Source organism: Moschus berezovskii, chromosome 6, assembly GCF_049115385.1.
Source record: "Moschus berezovskii isolate FMDL1 chromosome 6, NW_MosBer_1.0, whole genome shotgun sequence".
Lineage (NCBI taxonomy): Eukaryota > Metazoa > Chordata > Mammalia > Artiodactyla > Moschidae > Moschus > Moschus berezovskii.
The window spans coordinates 65,054,878-65,064,641 of NC_142465.1; the positions used below are offsets into that span (position 1 = coordinate 65,054,878).

The window sequence follows — 9,764 nt, forward strand, 5'->3', positions numbered from 1 at the left end:
TGGCCTCTCTTGCGGTGGCACACAGGCCCTAGAGTGAGGGGCTCAGTGGTTTCTGCTTGTGGGCTCCAGACACACACAGGCACAGTAATTGTGCCCCATAACGTGTGGGATCTTCCCAGACTAGGGATCGAGCCTGTGTCTCCTGCAATAACAGGCGGATTCTTAGCCACTGGACCACCAGGGAAGTCCCCTTACGTTCTTTGTAACACATCAAGGCCCAGCTCTGTCTCTCTGAGTTTGCCTTTCAATTTCCAACCACGTTTACCATTTTTGTCACAGCCCCACATGACTTCTTGGTTTACTTGTGAGTGTAATCCCCATTCAGACATTATGTTCTGAATACCCACAATAAAATTAAAGGTTGGTTCTGTTAAAGAATTTATAAGACCTGCCAGAAGAAAGGATTCAGCCCATACAGTTTCTCTTTTCTTCTATGTAATTATCTAGGCTCTAATGATTCCCTGAGTTTAGACGAGTGTTCAACCTGGCTGAGAATAAAATGAAGTTTTGCCCCAGGGAGAAAAATATTATGAGTGAGAAGCAAAAATACCTTAGAATTCTAGCAGAGGAACACACCAGGCAGGATGCTTTCTTTTCATATCTGTGGATCAGGTGGCACTAATGACACCCTTATTTAACCCATTCCTGCTTGGGAACTGATTTCTCCTGGGTGAGTTACCCAGGCCTGGTATGTCACCTGCAGAGATGCTGCCCATGAGGCCCAGGGGGTCTTTTAGGTTTATCAGATCTCTCTGAAGTTTCTGAAGGTGGTTTTCAGCTCTGCTAGTGTTAAGTGTGAGAATGAGGTCAGATGGAATCAATAGGAGCAGGCCAGGGTCCCAGGCACTGGAACTGCCCAGCTTTGAATCTCATGTACTCAGGTCTGAACCTCTTGTGTGCTGGTGCTGAGCCAAGTCTCACCAGGATTTGCGTTATTGGGATTTCTGGTGCTGCTTGGGGACCTTACGTGTCCCTCCGTTAGAAGCCTGCCCTGAGGAATTCCTCCTTGAAAATCTCAGTGGCTTGGTAATTATGCCCATCCTTCTTACTGCTGGATAAATTCACTTCTGGGATTTGAGGATCCATCTAAGGAGGACAAAGGCAAGTTAGCAGGCGGTAATGTAACAAGAGGGGAGGCAAAAACATATTTGTACACCAAACTGATCATCAGAAACATCGGAATTTAATTAAATTTCCTCTCATACTTGAAAGTTGCCAAGAGGTCATGTATGGATGTGAGAGTTGGACTGTGAAGAAAGCTGATCGCCGAAGAATTGATGCTTTGAACTGTGGTGCTGGAGAAGACTCTTGAGAGTCCCTTGGACTGCAAGGAGATCCAACCAGTCCATTCTAAAGGAGATCAATCCTGGGTGTTCATTGGAAGGACTGATGCTAAAGCTGAAACTCCAACACTTTGGCCACCTCATGTGACGAGATGACTCACTGGAAAAGACTCTGATGCTGGGAAGGATTGGGGGCAGGAGGAGACGGGGACGACAGAGAATGAGATGGTTGGGTGGCATCACCGACTCGATGGACATGAGTTTGAGTGAACTCTGGGAGTTGGTGATGGACAGGGAGGCCTGGTGTGCTGTGATTCACAAAGAGTCGGACACGACTGAGCAACTGAACTGTACTGAAGAGGATAGATCTTAAAAGTTCTCATCACACACACAAAAAAATCTGTGTTGATTGATGTTAACCAGACTTATTGTGGTGGTCACTTGGCAATATATACAAATATTGACTCATTATGCTGTACACCTGAAACCAATGTTATATGACAATTTTATCTCATTTAAAAAAAACTTTATATGAAATAATTTTAAACTGGCTGTCTTATTCTTTCCCTGAAACTTTGTGTGGAAATGGGAGCAAGATTAGGTTTTAGCATTAGTAATCTTGTGGCTCCTGGGTGCCTCGCTTCCCATCGCTGAGATCATGTGGGATCCCTTGTGCATAATACCCAGGACAGAGCAGGTGCTTAGTAGGAGCTACTTTTCGGTTTTCTTCTTCTCACCAGTTATCTGCTTCGCACGTGGCAGTGCACATGTGTCTATTCCCTCCTCCGTTCGCCCCTCCCTCCTCTCCTGTGTCCACAGGTCCACTCTCTATATCTGCATCTCCATCTGTCCCTGCAAAGAGGTTCATCAGTACCATTTTCTAGATCCCATATATATGCATCAATATAGTAACTTTTCTCTTTCTGACTTACCTCACTAACAGGCTTTGGATTCATCCATCTCACTAGGACTGATTCAAATTCGTTCTTTTTCATGGCTGAGTAATATTTCTCTCTCTGTGTGTGTGTGTATTCTTTATCCATTCATCTCTCAATGGACATCTAGATTGCTTCCATGTCCTAGCTATTGTAAATAGTGCTGCTATGAACACTGGGGTACATATGTCTTTTAGAATTGTGGTTTTCTCAGGTATATGCCCAGTAGTGGGGTTGCTGGGTCATATGGTAGTTTTATTCCTAGTTTCTATCAGTCACTAAGTCATGCCCAACTCTTTGCAATCCTGTGGACTGTAGCATGCCAGGCTTCCCTGTCCTTCACTATCTCCTGGAGTTTGCTGAAACTCAGGTCCACTGAGTTGGTGATGCCATCCAACCATCACATCCTCTGCTGCCCCCTTCTCCTTTTGCCTTCAGTCTTTCCCAGCATCAGGGCCTTTTCCAGTGAGTCAGCTTTTCACATCAGGTGGCCAAAGTTTTGGTGAAGAGTCAACCCTGAATATTCATTGGCAAGACTAATGCTGAAGCGCCAGTGCTTTGGCCGCTGATCTCCTCCATAGTGGCTGTTACCAATTTACATTTCCGCCAACAGTGCAAGAGGGGCTACTTTTAAAGCTTTTCTCCCCAACGTGGTTTTTTTCAACCCTCCTTCATACCCAACTTTTAGGAGGAACAGTTTATAAGGAAGTCCTTTTCCCATAGGATGGCGCTGCCACTTCTCTGTGCTCAATGGAGACCATCCTTGTTTTCCTTGAGTATCTCCGCCAGCAAGCATCTGGTGTTTGCTAATGTTCCAATCTAATAAACCTCAAGAACAGTACAGCCTTTACAACGAAGTCCATTCTCCCAAGGAGGGGGGGTGGAAAATTTGCAGAGATTATTGGTTTTCATTTACATTCTAATGTTTAAGGATGAGAGCCATAAACTGAAGAGCCAGAATTAGATAACATTAACTTAAAATACTGTATGAATGTCCTAAACATCCAAGTAGACACTTTGTTTTTTCCTCCGGCAGTTTTCTTGGCAGCAAATTAAAAAGGGGAAAAAAAAGGCTACATGATTTAAGAAAACATTGTGGTGTTTGGTGATAATAACTTACATTCTATAATGCTTTCCAGCTTATAGAAGGCTTTCCCATTATTATTTCTTTGAATTCTCACAAGCCCCAGAGGTCGGTAAAACAATACTGTATTATGGTTGGGGAAATGCTGCCTCCATCACTTACCTACTATGTGGCTATGTGGGGTATTTAAAGGCTCTAAGCTTATTTTCCTAAGTTTTAAAATGGGAGTTGAATAGTCCCTTCCTCTTAGCATTGTGGTACAGATTCTATGAGCCAATGCAGAAGCAACGCCAGTGACACAGTAAGTGCTTCATTAATGGCAAGAGTTTTATATTCCTAGGTATAATAATCCTCACTTCACAGAGGAGGAAACTCAAAATGACCATCAATTTGCTAAAGATCACACCACTGTGATTAGCAGACCCTGGAATGCGGCTCAGATTGTTCCACTGTCACCCTCAGTCCCGTGTGCACCACGCCTTAGCTGAGATGTGTCATCAAGGCTGTTTGGATGTTCCCACCTGCAAAATACCCCCCAAGAATGACCCTCTTAGCCGGTTTTTCTGAGGCACTCATCTTTTCCATGTCTGCTTTTGTGTTCACAGAATATCATCAAGAAGGTGATCGGGCAGAAGTTTGTATACAAATTTGTCTCTTTCCCGGAGATACTCAAAATGGACCCTCATGCGGTGGAGATCAGCCGGGAGAGCCTCTTGCTGCAGGACAGCGAGTGCAAGGCGCCCCCTGAGGGCCGTGAGGCGCACAGACACAGCCTGTCCGCCCTCAAGAGCGCCAGCCGCAATGAGTACATCCACTCGGGCCTGTACTCGTCCTTCACCATCAACTCCCTGCAGAACCCGCCTGAGCCCCTCAAGGCCATCAAGACAGAGAAGCTGGAAGAGCAGCTGGAAGACAGCCCCCCCGCGGAAGAAGTCAGGACTGTCATCAGGTTTGTGACCAACAAAACCGATAAGCACGTCAGCCGGCCCGTGGTGTCCCTGCCCTCCACGTCGGAGGCCTTCCTGGCCTCGTCTGTGTCCGCCAAGATCTCCTCCTTAATGTTGCCGAACGCCGCCAGCATCTCGTCCGCCTCGCCCTCCTCGTCTCGGTCCCCGTCGCTGTCCCCCAACTCGCCCCTCCCTTCTGAACACAGGAGCCTCTTCCTGGAGGCCGCCTGCCATGACTCGGATTCCCTGGAGCCCTTGAACCTGTCGTCGGGCTCCAAGACCAGGTCTCCATCGCTTCCCCCAAAGGCCAAAAAGCCCAAAGGCTTGGAAATCTCCGCTCCCCCACTGGTGCTTTCCGGCACCGACATCGGCTCCATCGCCCTCAACAGCCCAGCCCTCCCCTCGGGATCCCTCACCCCAGCCTTCTTCACTGCCCAGGTAAGAGCTGTAGAGTCCAGTCATCCCGGCTGCACACAGACTCACTGGCTTAGGGAAAGGGCAGGGAGAGAGGCAACTTCTGTCTTCCCCTCAGAGTGTAATCCTTGGGCCCCTGTAGCAAGATCACTGTGCTTTGTACAGGGAGATCACACCCAGACAGAGGTGTACACAAGAGAAATCGGCTATGGTGGGACACTTGATTGGGTTCTTTTAGGGGCCTAAAGTGATGTAAAATGGAATATGCACACGGGCCATCAAAGCAGGTCCAAACTGATTTCTGAGGGCAAGTTGAGCACTGACAGTGTTAGTCCCTCAGTCTTGTGCAACTCTCTGTGACCCCACGGACTGTAGCCTGCCAGGCTCCTCTGTCCATGGAATTCTCCAGGCAAGAAGACTGGAGTGGGTAGCCATTACCTTCTCCAGGGGATCTTCCTGGCCCAGGGATTGAACCTGGGTCTCTTACATTAAAAGTCGATTCTTTACCCTCTGAGCCACTACACTTTTTGGCTGAGCAGGCCAATGACATTTCAGAAGGCACTTGAGTTTTATGAAAATTTTATGGCAGAATCCTCTTTGGAGGGCACTTGATAAGTAGCCATTTGTTTTCTGTTAATAAGAAAGTACATGATAACCAATACGGCCATTGCAGTTATCAGTGGGGAGCTGGGCTGTCCTGTAGTCCCTAAAAAGCAATGCAGAGGCCACACCAAATGATGAGAAAGAGACGCTTTAGTAAAAACTTCTGGTCTGAGAAAGCCCAGGTCCCTGGCACAGGGGAGGGAGGAGCAAACTTGTGGAGCAACAAAAGTCTTCAGTGTCATTAACTCCACCACGAAGGCAGCCTCTTCCTCTAAATACACTATTCAGATGCTCACTCTCGTCCAGCTGGCAAAGGCAGGGCAGGTACTGGTAAACGTATTTCTGCTTCCCCTGGAAAACTGGATGCATTTCAGTGGCAGAAGTTAAGTTCATTGGCTTCAGGGTCACAGACCTGGATTCAATTCCTGGCAACACTGCTGGGTAGAAATGTGACTGTGGGTACTTGCTCTCTGAGCCTGTTTCCACATCCGTGAGAGGGTTGTGCGAGGATTAAACGGGATAATGGCCGTGGGAAGAGAGGTGGGTTTTAGAATCATGTGACTTGGTGGCACCAGGGTGGAGATGTGCTTGAAGCGGGTAGGAGCTCTCTGTCCCCATCGCTGTGGGTGTCCTTGCTGTCACCACCATGAGCAGCAGCACAGTTGAGCATTTCATGTGTCAGGCACTGTTGTAAACACCATCCACGCAGCATCTCAGTTATTTATCATCACAGGCCCATGAAGGAGATGACTGTCATTGTCCAATTTTTCCAGCAGAGGTAAAGGAGGCAGAGGTCCAGTAACTCACCCAAGGTCACCCAGCTAATAGGACTTGGAGGTGAAAACTTGAACCCAGTTAGCCTGCTCCAGAATCCACGCCCTTTAAGTAAAATGCTCTCTGCACATGTGCTGGGAAAATGCCCGGCCTTTTCTGATCGTGAGATGTCTGTGGAGTCTGCAGGCAGCTGAAAGCAGATCTTGGTCCTTTTCCTCTCTGTGGCTTCTCCGGAGTGACTGTGGCCTTCTCCGGAGTGACTGTCAGCGTGGCTTGTGAGCCTGTGGTGACGAGCATGCTGCCATGGAGGGGCTGGCCGAGGGCTTGGTGACAGGTCAGAATGAGCACGTGTGCTCTAAATGGGGCATTTCCTCACTCGGCACCACTGGCTGGGGACTAACGACCGCTAAGTAAATGGCTCAGAAACAGTGGCCTCTGATGTGGCTCAGAGAAATAACCCGAGAAGCTGAGCTTGAGTGGACAATCTGAGAATCTCCTGCCCGGCCTCCCCTGTGCTTCCAGCTGTGAGGTGTAGAGAGATCTAGAGCCAGGCCTGTGCCAGCTCTGATTTCAGTCTGTGCTTGCTTGGGGAGTTTATCACCATCTCTGCACACATGCCAGCCCGGTAGCTGTGTCGGAGGAGAGTGGCTCAGGCTGGCCCTGCGGTTTTGGACCAGGACATGGGGAATGAAGGGAGGTTCCACGCACTGTGGCTGAGGATGTGTGTAGCTGGCCTGGGTGTGGGTGGGGGGACCTTGACACCTTAGCACTTTGTCACAGAAACTCCACTTTCCCCTCTGGTGTGTGCTGGGTGCAGTGTTTACACCTGTGGGCACCTCCAATCAGTCTGTCTTCATGGCTAGCTTTACAAGAGATGAAAATGTGCTGTAATTACTTGATACCCTCAAAATGAAGTTCCCAAGAACTTGTATTTATTCCAGGAAAGATTTACATTTAGTCATGTATTCCACGAATAATCCCCAGTCAGTTTCAGCAAGAAGCATGGCAGGAAGAAGGGGTGGGATTAAGCAAGTCTCGGCATGCTTAGGGTCATGTGGTTACAGTTCCCTCCCAGGACCGTATTACACCACAGACCTCCTGTAGGCCCAAATTCAGATTCGAAATTTCAGCCTACATGATGGGCATGAAAAAAGTCCACGTTCTGCCAGTCCCCCAGCATCACAGCCTCCACTCCTGAGAACATTTATGGTACCCGGGACCTGTATGAAATGCCGTTGAGATTCCTCTTTATGAGCCTTTGAGAAACCACAGTTACTAATGTAGACAGACATGATGATCACCCAGAGGCACCCCCAGCATGGACTATGTGGAACTGAAAAAAATGAGAATACAAAGGCCAGCTGGGTGCCACGGAGTAAGGCAGTTGGAGCTTGGCTGTAGAGGTCGTATTGGTCTGTTGCTAGAAAAACCAGAATGTTCTCTCTGATGGCATGAATTACAGAAACTGAGATGGGAGGTCGGGGAGGAGCTGGGATGTGAGACCCTCCTGGCTCCCAGCAAAATAACGTGGAAACCTGAATGGTGCCAACTGGAACTTCTGCTTTTCCGCGTTATCTGTACCTGGGTGTCCTCTGGCCCTCCTTTCATTTGCCTCTCCTGTCTAGTCTCTCCCTCCTCCTCTCTCAGCAATGTAGTTAGTTCAGATGAGTGGCTCATCACTTGTCCCTTTCTTTATGCTAAGACCTCTGTTCATCTCCCATGTGATGTCTAAGATGTTGAACTCAGATATGTGCGGGCACCAGGGCGTGAACTCATACCATCAGAGTCTGAGCATGCATGCCCTGGGCTGTTTTACTAGCAGCGGCTGTGGATTACCACTAATTGAGTAGAGAGAGCTTGATGAGGACTGAAATGCTAAAAGCTCCTTTCTGCATGTCCTGATGGATATACAACCTTGAACCCAAATCATCAGGTGGGAACTGGGAGTAAGATGAGTGTAGACTGTGTCCTGGCTCAGCCCTGGGTGGTTTCTCAATTGTCTCTTTTGCCATGATCACAAAAGGAAAATGTTTTTTCCTCCCCCCACTTCATCCCCCTCTGTAACACTGCCCTAGGCCAGCCCACAGCTTCCTCCATCCTGGTCCTGCAGGAGAAGGATGTCCTTTAGGAACTTGGCAGTAGAGGATGTTGCTGGTAGACTTGTGTGTGACTTGACTCTCCAGCTGAAGGTTCTTGCTTCTCCCCCAGCTCTGGGTGCCTAGGATGAACCAGTCGTGATAGCTGCCCCCTCTCTTTCCACCCCGGAACCCGTCTCTTCTGTAGATCCTTCACAGATTGCTGACTCCTCCCATTCTTCTTTCTCTGTCTTTTCCTCTCTTACCATAGCTACCCTGGGCCAATAGAGTAGTCCTCTTCTTCATTTCAGCACACTCAGCGCTACAGAAACTTGTTTGTGACTCTACTTCTTTTTGAAAGTTGCTGAATACATGTTTTTATTTGAATTCAGACAACTCTAGGAGTTTCCAGGGGTTCACTATCACCTTTTGAGGATTTTTTAACCGCAAAATGGCAGTGTCATGGACTTCGTTGGCATCCATGGGAGATTAAGGTTAGAGATATGTGTTGCTACAACCTGCCCAACCATCAGCTAGCTCCTGGAGATAGAGAGGTGAGCAAGAAACAGTTCCTGCTCCCATAAGCTTACAGGCTGGCTGGCCAATAGGTAAAGAAAGAGAACAATTAGTAATTTAGGGTGGTGTGAAATTATGGAGGGCCCAGGGAACTAGTTGAGGAATTCAGAGGCCAGAAGTCCCTTGAGTATGAGTTTCATGGGAGGAAGGAATTTGTTTTTATGGGAAAGTAAGAGCTGCTGAAGGTGTAAGTCAGGGAAACAAAGATTCTTATTAGAATCTGTTGACAAGTAGTGAGCATTATTTGCACATCATAGGAAGGACAAGTGCCTACTTTCCTGACCTTTTGTTGCTGGATCTAGCTATGACAAGGTGTACACATGCATGACAGCACAGTGCAGAGAGGGACCTTAGGGGCAGGAGGAAGAACATGTAGTTCAATTCAGTGAACACAAACTGAGCACCTGTCACGTGTCATGGGCTTAGCTTGGAGCTGGGGATGCAAACGTGAATTAGGCAGCCCTTGTGAGTTGGGAGGAAGCTCGTAACTTACTTTTAGGTTGGTTAAATGTAGTATCCTGGACACAGTACATACACAAAGAATGTTTAGGTGTAAAAGGAATACTAAGGAAGAGGGTATTCACTTTGTTGGGGATGGGGATGTTGCAAAGGTTTTGTGGTCATAAAAATGTGCAACAGCTTTGTGCATTAGGGCAGGTAGTTCAGTAAGAAGGGTGGATACATTCCAAAGGTAAGGGAGGTGGTGGGAGGAGGCGCCTGAGTTACATGGTGAGATCTGTTTTAGAAATCATCCTGAAGACATGGGCAAGGGAGGGGTGAGGCTGGAAGCAGTTAGATGACTGTAAAATTCCGGGTGAAAAGACAGTGAGGGCCTGTGGCTGTGAGAGTGGCATGAGGCCAGAGGAGATGGCTCTGACACACACAGGTGATGGGTGTGGAGTGGTCAGGGGTAAGCAGAAGTTGAGTTTCATGGGAGGAAAGGTTCCAAGTCCAGTTTGGGCCATGTGGAGTTTGAGGAGCTTGGAGGACATTTGAGAAGAAACACCCAGCTGCAGTTGGAGCTAAGGAGAGTCTGAGGTGGTTACAGGATGGTTAAAAACCATGGAAATAGA

The 9,764-nt window shown here is 48.0% G+C and overlaps 2 protein-coding genes across 4 annotated transcripts in view; one reads left to right on the forward strand and one right to left on the reverse strand.

Moving 5' to 3' along the window:
• The window catches only part of ELK3 (ETS transcription factor ELK3), a 68,944-nt gene that overhangs the window by 48,527 nt on the left and 10,653 nt on the right, over positions 1-9,764 (forward strand). For all 3 annotated transcript variants that reach the window (XM_055394755.2, XM_088837125.1, XM_055394754.2), the window contains exon 3: positions 3,908-4,687. In XM_055394755.2, the coding sequence (XP_055250730.2) occupies positions 3,908-4,687 (780 nt within the window). The remainder of the gene's footprint in view (positions 1-3,907; positions 4,688-9,764) is intronic.
• Positions 1,124-9,764, reverse strand: part of CDK17 (cyclin dependent kinase 17) — a 131,310-nt gene continuing 122,669 nt past the window's right edge. The window contains exon 18 of the transcript XR_016037635.1: positions 1,124-1,461. The gene's annotated coding sequence lies outside the window, so the exon portion shown is untranslated. The remainder of the gene's footprint in view (positions 1,462-9,764) is intronic.